The 21,734-nt window shown below is 37.4% G+C and overlaps 1 protein-coding gene across 4 annotated transcripts in view; it reads right to left on the bottom strand.

Annotated features, from left to right (window-relative positions):
* LOC6639686 (protein slit) overlaps positions 1-21,734 on the bottom strand; it is a 63,054-nt gene that overhangs the window by 19,872 nt on the left and 21,448 nt on the right. For all 4 annotated transcript variants that reach the window (XM_047010014.1, XM_002062695.4, XM_047010015.1 and 1 more), the window contains exon 2: positions 3,852-4,788. In XM_047010014.1, coding sequence (XP_046865970.1) covers positions 3,852-4,195 — 344 coding nt within the window. In that variant the 5' untranslated portion in view covers positions 4,196-4,788. The remainder of the gene's footprint in view (positions 1-3,851; positions 4,789-21,734) is intronic.

The raw sequence follows: 21,734 nt of genomic DNA, 5'->3' as shown, positions 1-21,734 counted from the left end.
CATGTTGTGGAAAAGATAGTTAGATACTTCTGTGTGGCTTATTAGGGTGATTCATGCCATCAATTTTGCATTCTTCTTTAATCTAATGAGAAGTTTAAAGTTAAATGACTAACTAATTGACTATTCATTACAGTCATCGACATAGTAAATGTCGAATTTAATAAGCCAAGTTGCTGCAACTAGCAGATACGGGTTTTCAGAGTCTTTGTGAATCAATAAACTTGGAAATTGAATAAATTTGTCACAGAACTAGTTAGTTTTGTAAAGAGATGTTAGCTTTTGAGGGTATAATTTAAGAGATAATTAAATTGTATGGAGTAAAAATATGGAAAATATTACTTAAGAAGAACATGTTTTTACTTGACAGATTGACAAAAAGACAAAACTTAATTTCTACTCTCAGTAATAATAAAAGACATACATACATAAAGAAAGGAGAAGAGAAAGAACTTATTGCATACTTTCAGGAGTCTTCCACCTGGCAAGAAGCTTTTTCTATGCAGAAATGTACAGTGTTGAAAAAACTTTACTAGAAAAGACAATTGTGTATTGCTTTTATGTGACGTTTTCTTCAATTTTCAATCAAGTTTTCATATACTTTAAAAAAGATCAACAACTTTGTGCATACTTTTGGGGGCATATGTATCTTTTCAATTTACGAAAAAAATCGTTTGTCTTGCAAACTTATCATGTAAATCTATTAAACAATCCATCATCTTAAAAACGGGGGGAACATTTTATAGTTCATAGAAACGTGTCGAGTTATTTTGGCGATTCATATTTCACTCTTCTATGATTTAATGTCTTTGGTTCACTTTAATTTCGTTTATGGTTTCTTATATCAAATTTCCAAACATTTGACAGTTTAAATAATAAAACGCAAAAGCAAAGAAAATCCTCTCGATGTTTAATCATTTATAATCCATTGGCAGTTAATGGTGGTTCTTTTCTCCTTTTGGCCTTGCTTCTAGGTCTTCAGTTCTTCTCTTTTTTTTTTTGTAGGAGGTGAAAAGGGTAGCTGTTTTTTAAGCTGTTCTTAAGTCTTTTGACACATTCCTTTTTAAGTGACACAAAAAAATATGTCACTTGAAATGATTTGATACCCCTGAAGCACCCTGTTATTGTAGTGATCTGTGTGTGTGCCCTGTATGGAGGTACAGAGGTTCTCAGTGCATTTCAGTTTCTGGCTATTTTAAAATGCAAATATGTCGTGCATGTTGTGATATGTTTTTCATTTTCTGCCTTTTCGTTTTTGCATTTATTTGTTCATTTTTATTTCAGCTTTTATTATTATTTTTTGCCGTTTCTCAGTATATTTCAGCATTTTGCATAAAAACAAATGTGTCCCTGAGCGCTATTTGACTCAGGCGACGAGAGCAACTGAGCATTTATACCAAAGAGCCAAGCCTGGGTTCTGGGCCTGCCTGACGACTACTTATAACTGGGCTATAATGCGGCGGTTGTTGTTGCTGCCGCCGCTGATATCTGTTATTAATTTATGTAGACGGTGGGGAATATATGTATACGAAATACGAAAAATAGCTACAGCCGCCGCCGTGCGTCGTCAGTCGTGGCAACAGCTTTTTGAGGTCGCCAACGATTGGGTGGCAGCTGAAGTGGTTGGAGCATTTTGCATACACTTGCTAATTGCCGGCACGTTAATTTATGTGGCGACAATGTGAACGATGGACAGACGATACCGAGTGGGGTGCGGGGGGGTGACGAGGGAAGAGGGAGGGCCTTGAGGCAAGCTTAATGCATTTGACTTGAACCCCAAAGAGCTTCGTCTGGGCATGCATGCAACAATTGTTGGCCAATCCCCCTGATGCGCTTATGGGACTCCAACTCCAACTCCGACTCCAGCTCCGACTTCGACTCCTTCGGCGACAATTAATAAACTTAATGGCGATTTAATGTACGACTCGAGTCGACTTCGCTTGGCTTGCTTCCCTCAGCCACCCCCACCTCTCGTTTCGTCCATTTGTGCGACGATTGTCGTTATCGACACGACATGGTCATGGTCTTTTATTTATTTACCCAAGTGCCCAACTGCCCATTGCAGAGCTGGCTGCCTGCTGCCCATTCGCTGCTTTTGTTGTTTGTCTATGCTGATTTTAAAATAAATACAGATCAGGGTTGGGATGGCATCAGGAACGACCCCGGTACCCGGGATTTTGGGAACCGAGAACCGGCATGTGCGTACGTCTGGTCTTTATTATTATTTTAATAATATTTGAACAACTGAAAGGAAGAAGTAGTAGAACGAAAATACAGGGGCAGAATGGAATTTGTCATGCCAAAATAAAATGCCTTGAAATTGAAATGGGTACATGTCATAACGCCCAGTGTCATAAGGCCCATGGGCTTTATGTCGCAAAAATGTGTGTCTTAGCGCCCATGGGCGCTAAGACACTTTTAAATGTGAACTAGCGCCCACTCCAAAAACGAAATAGCGCCCGAGGGCGCTACGACACAATTGAAGAATATTCAATAAAATATTTAAAAAATGTAATTGTTTGCCCTTTAATCGTGTCATAACGCCCATAAAAAAGTGAAATAAAGTCCGGCGTGCTTTATGTCACATTTAAAAGTGTCATTGCGCCCGTGGGCTTTATGTCGCAAAATGTGTGTCATAAGGCCCAAGGGCCTTATGACACTGGGCGTTATGACATGTACCCAATTGAAATACATCAATTGGATGAAGTTTATAAGGTTTGAATCAGCATTTTCTTGTTTTCAGTTTTGTAAGCAATTTACTTATAAATATTCTATAAATCATTTGAAATGGGTCGCTCGGTCTCTTTTGGGTTTTTCTGTCAGCGAAATTTCATTTACTAAACAAACACAGGATTCTTCTTCGTTTCGGTTTACATTGTTATGATAGGTCTACACACGGAGGGTTCTATAACATTTCTCATAAATTGACAAGGCTTAAGGCAAGAAATATATAAATTTCACTTATGAAATATGAACAAGAGTTGAGTCTTTTATTTTCCTAAAGATTAGAATAATCTTACAAACAGGAAAGCAAACTAAATGAAATGTTTCTTTGGTCTAATGAATGACAAAAATTGCACAGGATACACGACTCTTGCAGAGTTCGACCAAATGAGCCTGCATTTTTAGGATTCCCTTGGGTCTTCCCATATAGAAATTTACTGGAAATTAATTATTCGGAATTGCTAGATGTTAAGGTATAATTTTCATAAAGATTCTATTAGTCTTAAGAGCAGGACAGGTTACTAAACTTAATCCCTCGTTGGTCTAAACAAAAGTTTTGCAGAAATAATTTTTAACAATTTTATGCACAATTCTGGATAACTACAGTCAGTGTTTCATTGATTCAGATTCAAATTAATAATAGTTAGTATAATTTCGGAAGCAAAAGACGGATACAATAATTAAATACATGATAAAAGAACCTAAACAATTTTACCAAAAAATGGGCAGGTAGTGCTTTGATAAGGACTAATCAGTGGAAGGCTTCTATTTTCTTAGGATTTGTAAGAGATTTGTATAAATTTTTAGGAACAAATTTGCAATTGATATTCATAAATCCAACATTGGGAAATAATTATAAATTAAAAATATTATCCCAAAAATTTTGGACTGTTATTTGATACGGTAGCATTCCACTGTCTAGACTCTAGAACACCAAAAATTGATTGCTGATTCCATTAAGTCGAGCAATCAATTTAAACAAACTACTTTACTTTGGCTTTACTTTAGTTCACTTGAAATTAAAATGGAAATGTTTTGTGTAGGTATACGAAATCCCTTAAGCTCTTCCTGAAAATGAATGCTGGGTGTTTTCTTTTTTGCATGTTGTTTGTATGGATGTATGTACTTACAGTCTCTCCACATCCGCTGATATTTTGCGCGGCACTTGGGTTAATCCTCGGTGCGAACAGTCGACGGTTAATCCACTACAGGAACAGACGCGAGGACATCTTGCTTCGGTAATTACGCCCACACCACCACCGGGTATATGTATGCCAACGGAACCAAGTCCGCCGCTGGAGACAGCGGCACTGCCGAAGCCACCGGCATAAGGTTCGGCCTTGACAAACACCGATGGCGATGTCAGCAGGAGCAGAAAGGATAGGATTAAGGCTCTAGGCATTAGCCTATAAAACGGCGTTCGATGGGGCATTGTTGGTATCGGCGGCGGCGGCGTCCTGCACGGCACTGCCATTGTGGCACATTTAAAAGGCAACGTGCCTAATTGAAAGTATCGGATGCGTATACGGACGCCACTTTGTCAAATAGCAATCACAATTGAATCAATATTTATATAAAGAAGGATTCCCCCTTTCACCGTCCTCTCCTCCTCCTTCGTTATTGAACGTTTCACTTTTGTTTCGATACGTTTAAAGCGGCGTACCGCTACGCGGTCGTTTTTCCCGTGTTTTTATTTTCGAATTTGCAGACCGTTGTGACCGCCAGATACGTTGTGACAGAACTGATACGAGCCAGCTGGTCAGAGGGCAGACAAAATGCAACGAGTAACGAGTAGCGAGTGGCGTCTCTCTCACTTGCTGTCTCTCTTTATTGTCTTTCTCTCTCTCTCTTTCTCCGTTTCTTTACGTGCTGTTTGTTAGGTAGAAAGATAGTTTCGCTTTGTTGTAGGTAGTTTTGTTTGGTAGGTAGGTAGGTAGGTAGCGGAAATGCACTTCTCCTGCACTTTGCTGTCAGCAGTTTAGCCTCGTCTCGGCAGCAGCAACTTCATCATCATCATCATTGCCACACATTGACCTGCAAGGCAGCCAGCAACATTCAGTCAAGCATCTGCAAAGGAAAGACAGAGAACGAAAGAGAGATGTAGAGTGGAAAATAAGTTGTGGAAAATCATGAAAAATTATCTATAAATTCGGCAAAAACCAAAAAAAAAGACGAACAGCAGGAAATTGTTAGTGACTGTGATATAAATATATTCCAAATGCTTTATTTCACTTAAGTGGCCCCAACGAGGGTTGCTCCTCAAGTTTTCTACTTGGCCAATTTATTACAAATATCTCAACTGTCACTTTAAAAAATTCAATGATATATTGGAAGTCTTTCTCAAATTATAGACCATTGCGAGTTTAAATTGAGGTACAAGCAGACACCTGCTACTACACTAAAGAAGACTAATCACCTGTGTGAACACATGTCTCCTCTCTCTCTATTTCTCTCTGTTTTGAGAAATGTGTAGGGCGGGATAGTTGTTCATTTAGTTGGCATAGTTTCTTGAATTCCTAATCATTCATTAAGATTAGTTAACATTCCAAATCTGCACAAATTGTGCCAGTATTTTCCCCCCTTTTTCTCAGAAACACACACACACACACACACAAATCATATTTAAGAGCTTAAGTGATCACTTTGGCCCAATTAAATTGCTCTAATGAATCCCATTCAAGTGCCTTGCCCATCTTAATTTACATAGGAAAAACGATAAACTCTAATGTCTAACCACCACTTCTGATTCCCATTTTTTCCTTCATGAAGTACAACAACATTTGTTTTCGATCTATATTTAGTTCAAGATGACTGTGTGGTCTCTTCTCACTTCCTGACAACGTCAGTTCTTCCTCTCTGGTTTCTTCTTCTTTATTTTCGGGGACCTGTCATGTTGTTATATTTACTTAATTTGCAAATTGACAAGTTAAAGAGATTGAGAGAGCGAGAGATATTTTCAGCAGAGCGGAGCGAGGGGGAGAGAGAGGGGGCAAATCAATGGTAAATAGATTGAAATTAATTGTTTAAATTAACATTTCGATTCGACTGACTGACAGATGCGATTGATTCCACAGAGGCAAAAGGCAGAAAGCTGAGAGCTGCTGGCTAACTGGAGTAATCAACAATTTTCGGCTTGTCAAATTTCTCTCAAAACTTAACTGGCAATCAACATAAATTCAATAAGCTTGGGAAAGTATTTTCCCCTGTATACATGTGAGATGAACCTATCAAAAGCATGCCTTTAATCAAAAATTTATCATTTCTCTGTGCTAGAGACACAAAAACGAAATATTTTTCGTTGGCAAAGGCATCCCTTTCACATCAAGGAAATGAATTGGGAGTGGGGGGAGGCTAGGGGTAGGTGGTAGTGGGTGGCAGTCGAGTGTTGGGTGCTTACTCAAAAGATGTAATCACTGCATTGTCACCCAACCGGAGACGGGCTGCCTGCCTTGAGGGGATTGCCTGACTGCCTGCCTGCCTGCCAGTCCATCTCTTCCTCTCTCTCTCTGTTTTCTCTGTGTTCTCATATGAAAACATAAATCAGTGAAATTCTATACATGCCACTGATTGTCTACTCTTTTTCTGACTCGGCCTGACTTTACTACTATATACTTGCCCCTCTCTTATAGATATACGACACACAAAAATTCCATAGCAAATTCAATGCATGCCAATAACTCGTTCTTGATGATGCGGATGCGGAGGGCATACAGAGAGTCTCCTCCCAATGGAGCTAAGAATGGTGGAATGATGTTGAGTGGAGTGGAATGGTTCGACATATTGAGATTTTTTTCTATGTGTGTGTGTGTGTGTGTGTGTGTGTGTGTGTGTGTGTGTGTGCGTGTTTGTGGTGGCTAATGAAGACTAACAGAAAGGTCAAAAATACATATATACGACTTGGTCTATACCTGTTTATTAGCCCCCCAAAAAGATGTTAGCTTCAAGGTGAATCAAATAATTTTTCGAATCGCAGCTAATCAAAACTTGATAATTGGAAAATTTTTAATTAAAATTTATGTAATTGCATGTAATTGAGTTGAAAATTGCTTTGTGATTGACCTAAGATATTTCTTGATTCGGTTTTCAATTAAATTTTTGGTTATAGTTTTGTAATAATGTAAACCTCAAAGTAATGGGAAACTTTAGAGTATTTTATGATCAATTTAATAAGTTAGGGAATTGCCAATGTTTAAGTGTATTATCTAATGAAATTTAAGATTCTGAATCACAATGATGTGTTTAAAAACATTCTTATTTAAGCAATTTTGATTTAAATTAATATTTTGAATGTTTTGATTGAAGATCTTGCGGGAAAGTTTAACTTGAACTAAACTAAACTAGTGTTAAAAATTGAATTATTATTAAGTTATTCAAATACTATTCCATTTTACTATTTTAAAGCAGAATTTTATGTTTCTCACCCCGGGTTGTAAATGTAGTAAATATGTAAAAGAAAAACCAGATGTTATAAATAACCAAAAGGTTTGAGTGAAATCCGAAGACAGTCACTTCTGGTCTTTATGTTACCAGATGTAGCTAAAAACTGATTGATAATAAGTAATATGAACGTTATAATCTGACTGTGTGAATTAAGTGTGAGTTGAACTCTTTCACTTTTACCTAAGTCGCATACACCCTCCATTTCTTATCTATAGTTACTCTCTCGGTACATCCATCTCTTTGCCTGGCTATTCCATTTGCCCCTCCTTGGCCACTCTTTCGCGTCCGCTGTCTGGTTGTATTAAGATAACGCGTGAAAAAGAGAGTGACATTTGGACAAACAGAAAACGCACTATTCAAATAAATGTAGTCAGAGACAAGAGATAGATAGAATGTCATCAGACGACTCTGCAGGCCACAGACTCCATCCAAGGCATAGAGTTGTCTGCAGATTAATGACGCGATGCCAGAACTCAACCCACAAACTAGCCATAAGCATTCCTAGAAACAATAGATTTATGGAATTAAATAAAGAAGAAGCGAAAAGCAAAAGTAGAACCCACTGGCGCTTACAAGAGCTAGAGAGTAGTTAGTTAGGAGGAGATGGCTCCTCCACCTCCGCAATCTGTTCTCTTGGCCCCTAAGGCCTGTGGATTTTCCAATAAATTACGCTTAAGTATGCACTTAATTCAAATAATGCCAACTTGCGAGCCTCCTTTTGAGATTGGGGGAATGGGAATATAGGGGGAGCCCTCAAGTGATTTGTTTTTTTGCGGCTTATAAAGGAAGCGTTCAGAGTTTGGTTCGTTGGCTTGTTCGGAGTGTTGTTTGTGTTTGCTTGTTTGCCCATTGCCTCTATGACATGTGTCAAAATTGTGGACAGATAAGCAATACTATAGACTAGTTATATCAAAGCTCATACATCTCAGAGGATAAAAGAAAAGAGTCGGTGGGGTGGGATTAAGCCAAAGTCAGCAAAAAGGCAGTCAAAAGATGTCAACACAAAAAAAGAAAAGAAGATATGTAGGTATAATCCATTGCTGACTGTGAAAGAATTGTCGTCACTCAATGTAAGAGAACGGAAATTAGAGGTCATTGATTCGAAATGGAATAAAAGTTACCAAGAAAACACATAAAGGAAGCTAATATCATATCGAAATTTATTTACCCTTTAACTACCTTTGCAATGATCTCAAAAAATCCAGTCTATTTCTTTCAAGTACATGTGACTCCTCTTAGAGCTAATGAATATGGTGTTTCGATTTGACTAGCTTAGACTAAGACATTATTTCCATTAGAAATTTAAAAATCTGGCTAATCAAATCGGCATTGATATCAAAAAAGTTAGTTCTTAACATTTTCTTGACTTCGATAAACTCTTTCCGCCTTAGGGTAAGGTGCAAGATAATCTCAAAATACAAACAACCTAAAGATAATAAACTGATAATTATATAGGGGGAGAAGCAACCAACAACCAATTCGATTCCAATTTTGAAACGGCAATTATGTGTGTTTCCATCTTTTTTTAAATTTAAACAAACATATCGATTACAAGCAATTATGTACACTATGAAAAATATCTTGAGTAAAGAGGAAACAGCTGTCAAATTTATAAAAACGAATTTATAATTATATTTTGTCTATCAGTCAGTTCGTTGAAAAAGGAAACACATCATAAATAAAACAGTTACAAAATGGACTAATATAACCAATTAGCTATTAAATTTCAATAGCCCACGCACACACAAAGGTTAAAAAGAGAAGAAAAAATCAACCTGTAGCGATTAATTTTACTGAAAAGGTAACACAAATTGATATCTCCTTCTCCTCCTCCGCTTGATTATCGAACTTGGACTATCTCTAACTAATTTATCTTTAAACTTCCCTAACCGCCGCACATTGAGTTTAGATAACCATCAAACCATTTGCTCTTGTTCAGCTGTTCGGTTCGTGCCTTGGCATTTCCGCAGCTTCTTTGGCCACCCGCCTCCTCCCAGCTCTTGGTTCCCCTTCCCCATGGGACCATTACAAAAGTCACATAAAAGGAAGGACAGAAAAAATGAACCCCTTTTTCTTTCTTTTCTTCACGTTTACTTTACTTTTCAAAAGCGTGGTCAACTCTCAATGAATTGTATTACGGGACTACTTCGTGTTCAGCTTGGTCTTCATTTCATTCCATTCGCAAGCCGGAAGTGTCGCATACTTTCGACGGATACACCGGCTTAATTATGTGCATAAAATGTAAGAACAGACAGGACGGACAAAGCGACATACAAACAAACAAACAAACAAACGAACATATGACGGGCAGCATCAGGACCGTCATTGAAAGAATGACAGAAAGAAAGAAAGCAGCCAACGGATTGACTGCCAAGTCGAAGCTTGGGCATGAAATGACAAAACACAAACATTAATTGCTCCACATTCAACATACATACGCGAGGGCGTGTGGAATGAATGGACTTCCCTCAGGAGTTCCGTAAGAGAAAGCCAAGTGCAGAGTAGCTAGACGTATGGGAAAGGGTTTACACTGCAAGAAAAAGTAGAAGAAAGTAGTAAAAGGTAATTACAAATCAAATGCTTTTGATGAAGAAGCAATCTTTATCCCGCAATTTGTAAGATGATTCACATAAACGATTAACTAATCATAATAAATTTCGTTTAACTTAAAAATGTTGGGAAGGTTGTGTTTCTAAAGACCGAAGAATATTGTCTATATATTAAACAAAACTTAAGCAATATTTTGCCACCCACACGGTGATTATATAGTAAAATATTTGTGAAAAGAAGGTAGAAACTGATTAAACATTTTGACTGCCAGCTTGAAGTCGAAAAACAAGAATCTAGAAACAAAAAGACATTGCAATTAAGATCACATTATAAACATTTCCATTCGACAAAGTTCCAACTTGAAAGAAATCAAATGTTTTAAATTGTTTAAACTCTTGATTTGAAATTTATGAAGACATTAAATTGTTTTATTGGAATAATTCTAGCATAAACCTTTGTTCTGAATGTCAAAGGGGGGAATAGAAATGTTCTGTTTTTGATTAAGAGTTTATGAAAGCATTAAATTTTTTAATGGCATAATTAGAATATTAAAGTTAGATTGGAAATCAAGACGGAAATGTATTTGGTGTTCCATAAAAATTTCTCATTTCATTTTCAAGAAATGTGGAAAGACGTTTTAAAGTTCTAATCAATTAATGCAACACCTTATATACATATATATTTTGTGGCAGTGTAATCAAAAAGAGAGCAGAGAGACGTACATTCATTTCATTTCAAGGAGCTTATAATTTATTAATCTATGCATAGACAACAACAACAACAACAACAAAAGCAACAAGACCCTAAGTCGGGCAGGGCAAATATAAAATACTCGTAATTCCACAATTCCCATGCCCCCAAAGTTTTCACATCGCCCGCAACTTTCTCAACGGGCAACGGACAAATGAGAGAAGGTGTCGTCGCCAGTCGGAGTCAGAGTCAGAGTCGGAGTTGCTGTCTCCAGATCTCTCTAAAGGATGGGGTACAACACAGGCCACTACATGTCACTTTAATCTCTCAGAAGTGTCACTTTTGCAGCCTCTCCAAGTGTTGTTTGTGTTTTGTTTGCTGCTGTTGCTGCTGCTGCTTCTGCTCCTCCTCCGGTAGCAGAGGCGGCAGAGGGTAAGGTCGGGGGCGGTGTAAACAATTTGAATTTTCAGTTTGATAATAACACATCAAATTGCATATATGAGAGGGGAGAGTGGAGAGGGGAGATGAGGTCGGACCTTATGGTAATGAAGTGTAGCAGCTGTTTTTGAGTTGGATTTGAATACGTCCTCTGATTTACATTAGATACAGAGACAGAGAGGAGACAGACGGACAAATGGATATACAGATGGACAGATAGATATACATACATATAACTTGACTACTTGAACAATCAAATTCAATTTATGCCACACATTTTTTTCCATATTTCCACAAGTGACGATGACGATGAAGATTACGATGATGTTGTTGATGACGATGATGATGATGATGATCAAGTGCCCCTCGCTCACCTAACCACAACAGATTACTATTATAATCTGCCCCCACCATCACTCGGAGTCTTTGCTGTCTTTGCTCTATTTGATTTAGACTTGATTTGGGGGCTTTATTATTACAATGGCGCCTCAAGTGCCTTATCTTTATCTCTTTTTTGGTGTGTGGGTTCCACAAATATCTCCAAAAATATGAAAAGAGCGCTGAGGCATTATTTAATTTGTCGCTGCTTGAGGTCCAAGATATTAACTTGGTTTCGCTTTTCGAGGTTAAAAAAATAAAAAATACGAAATCATTGTCAACACACACACACAAACACACAGAGAGAAAGAGACTCAGTATTAGTTTTAGTCTTATTTCCATGTAAAGTTATAAAAAAATGTTTCACAAAAACGTTTCATAGGGCCAACCCATCATCAAGTCAGCATCTCTAGCCATCTCTTTGTGGACCAGGTGCAATGTGTGAGTGTGTTGCAGTTTACCTTTTGTTTTCGTTTGGTATTTCGGGTCAGGTAGTTTCGCCTGAAAGCCAGTCCATTGTTCTCATCGGCTTCAGCTACGCAGGGTAGGGGAGGGGTAAGAGATGCCATGGGAGCAGTTGCACGCTCAGGTTACGACGACGACACTATGCGCTGCATGCGTCACAGGGATTAGGACTACGATGCCTCGTCTAGGCTGCAGAGGTTGTAAATTTTATATACCTATCCACGTACACCCGCCCAGCCACGAGAGTCGCTTTAAAAGTCAGAGGGACACAACCAGCAGGACCTCTCACTCAAATTGAGGGACCAATAAATGGACAAACCATTAGATCAATTTACATGTGAATAAAAGGGTTTTCCTTTTAAAGTTTTACTATCCTTAGGAATTTTTTGACTAAACATTTATACAAAAAATTTCGACTACACGTTGATAATATGCAAGAGGTAGTTTAAGTTGTAAAAAGTTATCTATGTATATCAAAGATAATCAACAAACCTAAAGAAAAATACTTAAGAATTGTAAAAAATTCATAACAAACATACTTTCGATTTAGTCAAAAGTACAAAGAAAATTGAATACCAAAAATAAAATAAAAACATTTTCGATGTGAAAAAGTCTTAATTTTCACGAAGAGAATATAGAGTATATTCCTCTGTGATATATTATAAGTTAATTAAACAGGATACACCAATGTTTCCCGTTACTCAAAATTAGTTGCAGGAAGTGAAATTGAGAACCATTTCCATTTCCAAATGTTTTTCATTTGACATGGTTCTTAAGCAAATAAAGATAAAAACAAATTCGAAAATAAAGTAAAATAATCTTTTGAAAACGGTACTAAACCCAATATTTGGTCAGGCGGACCTACAACTTTTGGTAATCCCACATACACCGAGAACCAACTTACTTTTAAAAGAGATTTTACTTCAAATAAAAGCAGATCGATAAGTCTCAATATCCTTCAACTTTTGAAGAATCCTCTCTCCTTTAGCTTTTTAAAGACAAGTTCCAGTCTGGTCAAAAAAAGAAACAGGGAAACAAGAATTTTGTCGGAACATCACTTAGCTCAGCCTTTGTGGGTCCATTCATCAAGCCAAACCAGCACATTGCGCACTTGGTTGACAGGTTCACATAGGATGAACAATAGCCCAGTCTTTGGCTAGACAAAGGTATGAGAGAAGGCCGACCGGCCCTAATGACATGCCTTTAGAAATTGTGAGCTAGGCACATACCTAGACCACCCTTAGCACCGCAGGAAACTATCAAAAACGAAGATGAAATTTTAAAATTGACATAAAATATTAGTAACATATTAAATGTTAAAATACATGTTAGAATTTCGTGGAAAACACATTTAGTTGCCAAACAAAATGTTCTTCAAGCCTGAAGAAGTGTATAAATATTTCATAGTTGGTTCTCAAGTATTGACTTATTTAGAATGTTAGAAAAGCTTTTCATTCTAGACCTAAACAATAATATAACTATCTATTATTTACATGGCCTTCGTTTCTCTGAAAACAAACTTCTTTTTGTAACAAACTAGAAAACTTACCAACTTCTGTTAAGTTTTTCATTAAATTTTCTTTATAATTTTAGTGTCAAAAACTTGAAAAAGTAACTTTTATGAGTAAATATTTTTATCTAAAGTAAGTTCCTCTTTAAAAATCATTTAGCTTGCGGATCAACAAACATATTTAGTACATTTTATTTAGTATTTATACTAGATGAACATTTTTTATGTGCCTCGAGGCTAGTCTATCAAAAGGACTTTAAGTACCTTACGTTTAGAAGCTCTTGTCAAAACAAAAAGTCAACAAAAATGTCTTTATGAGTTATATGTGAGAGTAGGTACTATACGTATTTCCGATCATTAAACATGAAGGACTTTATATGAAATACATAAATATTTGTCGCCTAGACGAAGGAAAAACGAAAAACAAATAAAAATATGACCCATCTATTAATTTTTGCTCATAAAATAAGCTGCGCTCCATAACTTTCATCATAAACCCATCAAAACACATTACATGACCATATTGATAGGGATGGACACACACTTCCCTTTCTACTGCTCTTTTACGGATCAATACTATTGATATGTATTTTGGGTTTGGGGGTTCTATTTTTTTGGAAGTTTGAAATTTAAAAATACTTTTAGACCTTCTCATAATGGACACTAAAAAAGCAATGATGATGATAGGGAGAGAGAGAGAGGGAGAATACGATGGAAATTGCTTTCGTTTTGTCTGTGCCGTACGTAGGACCACAATGGCACTCCGGCACTTTTTGATACTCCGGCACCTTCCTTGACGCACACGCATCGTATCAAATTTCATGGCTCCTCACAATAGTCCCACAGTTGAGTGCGTTCTACCCTCAGCCCCCTCCTCCTCCTCCTCCTCATCCCTCTCCCATTTGTCTCTTTTTATTTTTTGTAGCGTGTTGATGACAGATTTTTGCTGTCGTCGTTTCGTCGTTTCATTTTCGTTTCGTTGAAAGTCATTTTTACTCATTTATTGTCACCGTCAATGTGTGTGTGTGTGTGTGTGTGTATCCTTACAAGTACTTCAACATTGGCAGCACTGCAGGCAGTCCACAACATACATATACATATAGATTCAGAGTCGGCCTGGTATTGATTCCACTTCCATTGCCACAGCGGGAATACACTCTGGAGAGCCCAATTGACATGACTCAACAACAGGCAAACGTATGAATTTCCTCCATTTCCCCTCCCGGTCCCGCTCTCTCTTTCTCATTCTCTTGTCGATTTTTGTTGTTTTTTGTGTACTTATTAAATATTTAAAAGCTTTGCCCTTTGTTCCAAGCTGCCACAGTCCATGGCAAATACTTAATAATAATTTTTGAACAACACCGCAGGTTGCCCCGCCAGTTGCCAGTTGCCCGTTTTGCTTTGGCTTTGGCTTTTGCTGGTTCCTGGTGCATGTAATTTCTTTACGGTTTCCTCTTTTTGTGATAAACTGCACGCATAAAACGTGTCCCAAAGACGCTAAGACATTTAAATTATGGTTTCTGGTTGCGTTTAAAAAATACAAAATTATATGGAATATTCTTACAATTGTGACTCATATAAAAAGAGGGATAGAGAGCGGGATAGAGGGGAGGGGGGGCCTACTGTAACAAGTGGGTCAGGTAAGACAATGAACGGTTATTAAACGCTTATTGTATATGATTCCTAGGTAAGGCAAACTCTTCGTGGTGGCCCTTCCACACACACGCACACTCAAACACACAGGTGCCGACAGGTGAATCGCTCTGAGGCACTCAATGCACTGCACTAGGAGTGCCTGATAAACATATATACAATATATTGTATAAAGACTGCGAAACTAAAGTGTAAGATGACATGATGTAGTACTAGGTTAACGCCCCATTTATAAATGCGGATCGTAAAAGGCAACAACTTTGTTTTACCATATAGATAACCAACTACTGAAGCTTAATAAACGATAACTAAAAGTTAAAGACACTTTGGATTGGAGTTACTTCTTACTAACGAAAATGGACTTATGGCTGAAAGAAGCCTTTTGCGAGTGACGCACAATGACACAAATGTCATTGCATCACGACAATTTTCGACATCCTTTAAGTGCTTTTGCGTCACTCAGCCTGCAAAATAGACGAATTAAGAATTGATGCTTAAGTAATCAAATCACACGCCTTTATGCAACGATTCGATACAGAATTGCACTCAGAAACTTTAACTTTAACTTGTAGTAGCTGCAATACACCGATGGTCAACAATTTGGATCTTTTTCCCTAACTGTTACAATAGTATTTAACTGTATTTAACATTTTAGATTTCTACAAAATTCGGAATTATTTGTAAGGATTTTAGGATCCAAAATTTAGAAATAATCAAACGGTTTTCTGTTGATTTGATGCGAAGAACCTTTAATTTTTATTTATTCATATTTTTCTTCACTAATTTTACGACTTTTAAAAGCAGCAAACCATATATGATAGATTTAATATCATAAAATTGGAGTTTCATTTTCAAAAACCAACAAAAAACAGTATTAAACAATCAACCAAAACCAAATTGTGTGAGCTTGTCTTATTGTTTCTATTAAGAATATAGAGAAGTAATTTATACAATCAAAGACGATTTCATCCATATGCGTGCATTTCATCAAAAGTAATTTACCTTTCTGGCAAGCATTTAAAAAATATTTAATATTATGTAGTTTTGAATTATAAATAAATGAGAATAAGTTTTAAAGACAACTCCTTTTTTCTGTAATAAAACTTTCTAAGTTTCCTTCAAGTAGATGAAACTAAACGTATGACCTGCGGTGTACATAGTTCAATCGATAACCAAAGCCCAATAATTGCCTTAAAACGTGAAGCATTGGAATTTCATGTTTTCCAATGCACGAGGCACACTAAAATTGTATATTCAGTTTATCTCGACATTCAGATTGTTTAAATGAAAACATGTGAAACAGGTTTCTGTTTTAGGCCTTCTACAAATCGATAAGCATAATTTTTGAATCGAAAAATATTCCGTTTGATTTTCAATAATGAAAACTCTAACAAATCAAATTAGTTTCGCTTGCGTTTCGATCCTTTAAACAGTTGGGAAAATGTGTTTTCATTATCTTTCCCCGTTTAAGTTGGCTGCCATGAGATTATTCAGCTGTAAAAGATTAATTTGTTGTTGCGAGTTCTTCTTTTATCGATGTTTTTTCATAATTATAAATTACAATTTTTGTAAAGTTGCAAGTAACTTTTCTACTTTAAGTTGCTCCCTCCCCCTCCCCATCTCCATTTCAAGTCATTCTCAACTAGTCTTGACTCCGTCTTTGTTGCCCCTTTCGGTTTGGCTTGTTTAACCTTTTCGCGCTACTTATGTTGCATCGTCTAGTGTTAAATCTATTTGCAGTGCTGCTTCTCATTTTGTGGGAAAGTATTCACTCATTCAGCTAACACTTATTTAAGTTGCACAATCCTTCTTGAAACCCTTTGCCACTCCCCTACCTTCACCTCCCCGTCTCTTTTCAGAATTATAACTCCACTAACTTGCTGCATAGTCCGAAAAACAAACTCAGCTGCTATTCCAGGAATGCCGACTCTCTGGACTCCACAACTTCCAACTCGAAAACCAAAATGCTACACATGCAATTGCCGCAGTTGTCATCCCCTTCTCTCAGTTCCCGCTTCGTTTTTGTCTGATTTCAGCAAATATTTGCAAATTTACGTTGGCTCTTCTTCGCTCCCTCCCATGTGATGATGGTGTAACCCCAGCGCGAACCATGACGACGACCCCGGGCCATGCCACAAAGAGAGGGAGAGAGAGAGAGAGAGAGATAGAAAAGAGACAGGAGCAGCATTAGCGACAACTGTCGTAGAGTGGCACTTAATGAGCAACGGCTGCTGGAGCATAGCTACTGCAACTACATTTCGTTGCTGCTGCTGCTGCTTCTGCTGCAGTGTTGCCCGCATGCCTGGCTAGAGAGCGAGAACAACAATCAAGTTGAAGTTATGCACGATGGCCATGCAATTGGCGAGGCTGCAGCAAAATGTATCTTACGGATGCGCCATTGTGGCTGGTACGACGATGGTCACCAGTCACCAGTATGGTCACCAGCAACCACCAGTCCGCCGCCGGTCTGTCTGTCGGTCGGTCAGTCTGACGACAGTCGTTAGTTCGTCGGATTTTGTTGTGCTACAGATTCTTCTTTTAGCATTGCAGTAATTTGACTTGATTTGTTTAAGCTGCCACACAGACTCTCACACACACTCTCCCTATATACATATAGGGATAGATTTGGCACTTGCAAAAATTAAGTAAAAATTTAATATTAACTTAAACTTTTGAATCGAATATTATATTTATATTTAAGGATTCTTAGGCTTGAGGAATTAATTATAAAGAAAGTTGATAAACTCTATCTAGATTCTAGAACATCACATATTAAATAGTTGTCTCCAGCTTTCTGATTTCTCTCAGTGTATAGCCACACTCTGATACTTTTTACTAGGCTTGTGTATCCCCTTCTAATGACAAATGTGCCGCTGCCATGTAATCGCATTAAACTGCAGTAATCGCTGCTGCCGCCGTTGTTGTTGCTGCTGCCACCGACAGAGTTGCATTCACCGTGTTTTGCCCCGTTGCATATGTTGCGCTCATTAAATTTGTATTTATAATAGCCCCAGCTAAATCGCCTTACATTTGGCTACGCCCAATGCTTAGTTGACTGGGCACGAAGTTGACTGCTGGCATGAGGATGAGGATGATGATGATGATGGTAATCATCATAATTTTTTTTGGCAGAGCGCGAAGAGATAGGAAAATGTTCGACAAGCCTGCAATTGACAATCAGGCAACAGCAGCAGCAGCGGCAGTTCGGGTTAGGCAAATTGCAAAATTAATTAAATTTTAGCACAACTTTCGAACGGTACAACAACAATTTGGTCAACTTGTGTTATTGTTGTTGCTGCTGCTGTTGCTGCTGCTGATGGTGGTGTTCGGTAACTCTCGGTGCGTTGATTGCCGCGTTGTGGTTACACTGCGGTTGCTTGTTCCTGCTGCTGCCCGGCGGTTTTGCTGGTCTACAACAATATAGAAAACGACACAACACAAACCGAAGAAGAAAAAATGGCAAATGGCGAAAAACCCGATGAAACCCAAGCCGCGCGCTATGTTTTAACATTTCTCGTACATGCAAGTGACAAGGCAATATCCGTCACGCAAACAGCAACAGCAGCAGCAACAGAAACAGCAGCAGAGGAGCCAAAAGGAGGCGACCGCAACAGCAATAACAATAGCGAAAGACCAGCAGGAACAACACCAAAACCAACACCAAAGCACCAAAGCGCCAAATCGCCAAAGTCACCATGGTCAACACTTCAATGGGAAAGTCATGAAAAACAATTAAAACCGATTTTAATCGTTAATCAATTAAATGCACAAGATTTTCATTTAAACAGAAAAACCTCTTTGGAATTGGTAACTAAAAAATAATTTAACGATGTGAAAATTTTAAGTAAGAGAAATTTGGCAATGTTAAAGTAATTAAAAGTTTGTCTATCTAAAAAAGTAATTCACAAGTTATTAAGAGAACTATAGAAATATTAATTACATATTTATATCTGAAGAAATTTATTAATTTTTATAACTAAAAGTTATCTATAAGTTATTAACATAAACAAGATGCTGATAGGAAATAGTCATAACCAATGGGTTATTATTAAAAAATTATTAATAACTATATAAAGATTTAATGCGAAAGTTAACAAACACTTTAAACTTGGCATTTTGACTTTTCATAGAGCAATAAAACAAGGTTATGTCTTTTTTTATTTACCTAAAGATTGAAGTGTCTTGCTAAAAAATAAACAATTTAAGTATCAGATCCCTTTTTTTTGTTTGTATAGCTATAATTTCTAATCCATTCAGAAAATTTTAAAATATAGTTAGGAAATTGCTGAGTGAATAATCTCAAGCATATTTCTTTTGAGGACAATTTAGAGTTAAAAACAATCTAAAGTAATAATCCGTTGAACCTAGTGATATAAAGTAATAAATACATGACTAACATTTGGAGTTCCAAAGGCTTGAAAAGATCTAAGATCATAATCAGTCTAAAATGTATATGAATTCACCTCTTTGTAAACTGTGTATTATGATACTCAAAGTTCTTATATTTTTAGTTTATACAGATAACCCCATAACTGTATTAGATAAGAATATTTAAACTCAACTCAAAGCCTTTTTAATATATTACCCAAATCTCCGTATAAATATTAATAAACAATGACTTTCTTTATTATATAATAAACAAAAATCCAGAAAACTCTTCAGTAAAGCAATGGAGTGACAATATCATAAAAATGATTCCTATATATGTTCATCCTACATGACATAATCATTAAGTATGATTTCTTATCACATCGTTTCATTCCAAGTATATAATATAAAATCACATCATTATAATCCAAACTACAAACGAAATGATCTAAAAAAGTTTTCTTTTCATTTTCTTTGGGCAAAATTTTGTGCAAATAATCAAATAATAAGCCCCATTTGATATCACACGCTCTCATATACATATGTATTTAGCATTTCTTTATGGCTAATATAATGCAACTAATGAGGTAATTTCCGACATCTGGACAATCTATTGCCGAATATATTCGCATTTTATCGCTTGCGATGATAGAGTGAGAGAGAGAAACATAAAGATTGGCGAAGCATATGTAAATGTCATGTAAATTTCATTGACTAACTCATAGGTTATTGGGCCATTAAATGAGGCAATTGCAACCACTGTGCCACAAGCGGATCCTGGCCGAGTGTGTGTGTATGTGTGCGTATGTGTGTGTGAGCCGCTTTAGCAAAAAATTATTATTCATCGCTTGTACAACGAACGACGCTGCTGCTGCTGCTTGTGTCGCTGTTTCTGTTTCTGTTGCTGCTGTCGCCGTCGCTGTTGCTGTTGACGTTGCTGTTGCTGCTGCTGCCTCTGCTGGCGTACGAGTTAATTACGGTCCATTAGACTGCACAAGGGGGTGTTTATTACCACATCACTGGACGCCGACGCCACCAACAGCAACAGCAACAACACTAAAAACACCCAGTAACAACAACATGGACAATCAGGACAAGAGTTTATTTTTTTTTCCATTTTCCTACCGAGATTGCAAACTAGAAATTGGACATGAAATCAGTTAGAAAATCTGCTTTGACATGGAAATTGGAAGTTTGCTGTGAGCAGCAGCAGCAAATATCAAGTGGAAAATGGCTTTAACCTGATCCAAAATTCAGTCCCCAATCTGAATGGATGGCTGGATGGCTAGATGGATGGTTCGACAGGTTCGACGCACTTTCTAATTAGAACGCAGGCGCAAAAACGGACGTTTTTGCTTGGCGACAAAAATTTATTAAAATATTACGCAAGAGTGGGCAGCAGCCAGCCAGTCCATGGGATTGTTTTCAACTTTTCTAGTAGAAGAACGGAAATTGCAAAGCATTCAGAGAACAAACTTTTCCTTTAGCTAGGATTGTTAGAATAGAGAGACGTGGCGGGGGGGTGGGAGGTGGATTGCAGCGTCAACAGAAAAAAAAACAAGCAACGAAGAAAAAGTAAAGTTGGCGTTGTTTACATAACAAAAGCTAAAGCTGGACTGAACTGAGTGAATGGAAATGGAAAATGCTGAAAAAGATGGGTGAAAATGTGGGGTGGCCTGTCAATTTTTCGTGCATTGGAATTTAACAACAACAATAACAACAACTCAAGAGAAAATCTACAGTAGCAGCAAACGAATAGTGAAGTGGGAGAAGGCGAGGTGAGGTGGGGTTTGGGGTTGGGGTGTGTGTAGAAAGAACATAAATTGAAGTTTTATTGTTGCTGCTGGGGGCCATAAACAAAGTAATTAAATGCAGTCCAGACCAAACCAACCAACCAACCAGTAGCAATGCCATTAAAGAGTTGAGAAAATGATTTTTATTTTTTCCCCCACTCCTCATTTAAGCATTTTTTTTCTTCGTTTTTTGGGATCTCTGCTTTATATCACATATGCCCAAACGATCTTGCCTCTGCCCAGAAAAGGCACACAGAATGAATGAAAGACTGAGAAGAAAACGAAATCTGCAAATAAACAGAATGTCGAGAGTCGACGTTGGCGCTAATTGAAGCATTTTGCGAACGTTGAACTAAGCTGAAGAGCAAAGTGAAGTAACCAGGATGACAACGATGCCTAACAATGTCTGCGATATACACTAACACTGTCATGTCCATTAAGACCATTGAGTCATCGTATTTGCCCATGAGAGGCTAATATAGAATACTGTCTTTTATAATAAGCCTCATTACCTATCTACATTTTAGCTAGATCCAAGATATAAGCTCATCTTCAAAGCGAAATGATGTTCCATTATCTGTTTCATGTCTGAGCATATTCAAAACCTTAAACTTGAACGACTATTTTTCATACATATTTGGATTCAGCTTATTCTGAAATAGATATACAGTCAACAGGACATCTAATATCGATTCTCCCCATAATGGTCATGCCGAATATAAATAATG

The sequence above is a fragment of the Drosophila willistoni genome, assembly GCF_018902025.1.
Source record: "Drosophila willistoni isolate 14030-0811.24 chromosome 2L unlocalized genomic scaffold, UCI_dwil_1.1 Seg196, whole genome shotgun sequence".
Taxonomy (NCBI): Eukaryota; Metazoa; Arthropoda; class Insecta; order Diptera; family Drosophilidae; genus Drosophila; species Drosophila willistoni.
The sequence above is the reverse complement of the archived record's forward strand: the minus strand, read 5'-3'. Positions and strand labels throughout refer to the sequence as shown.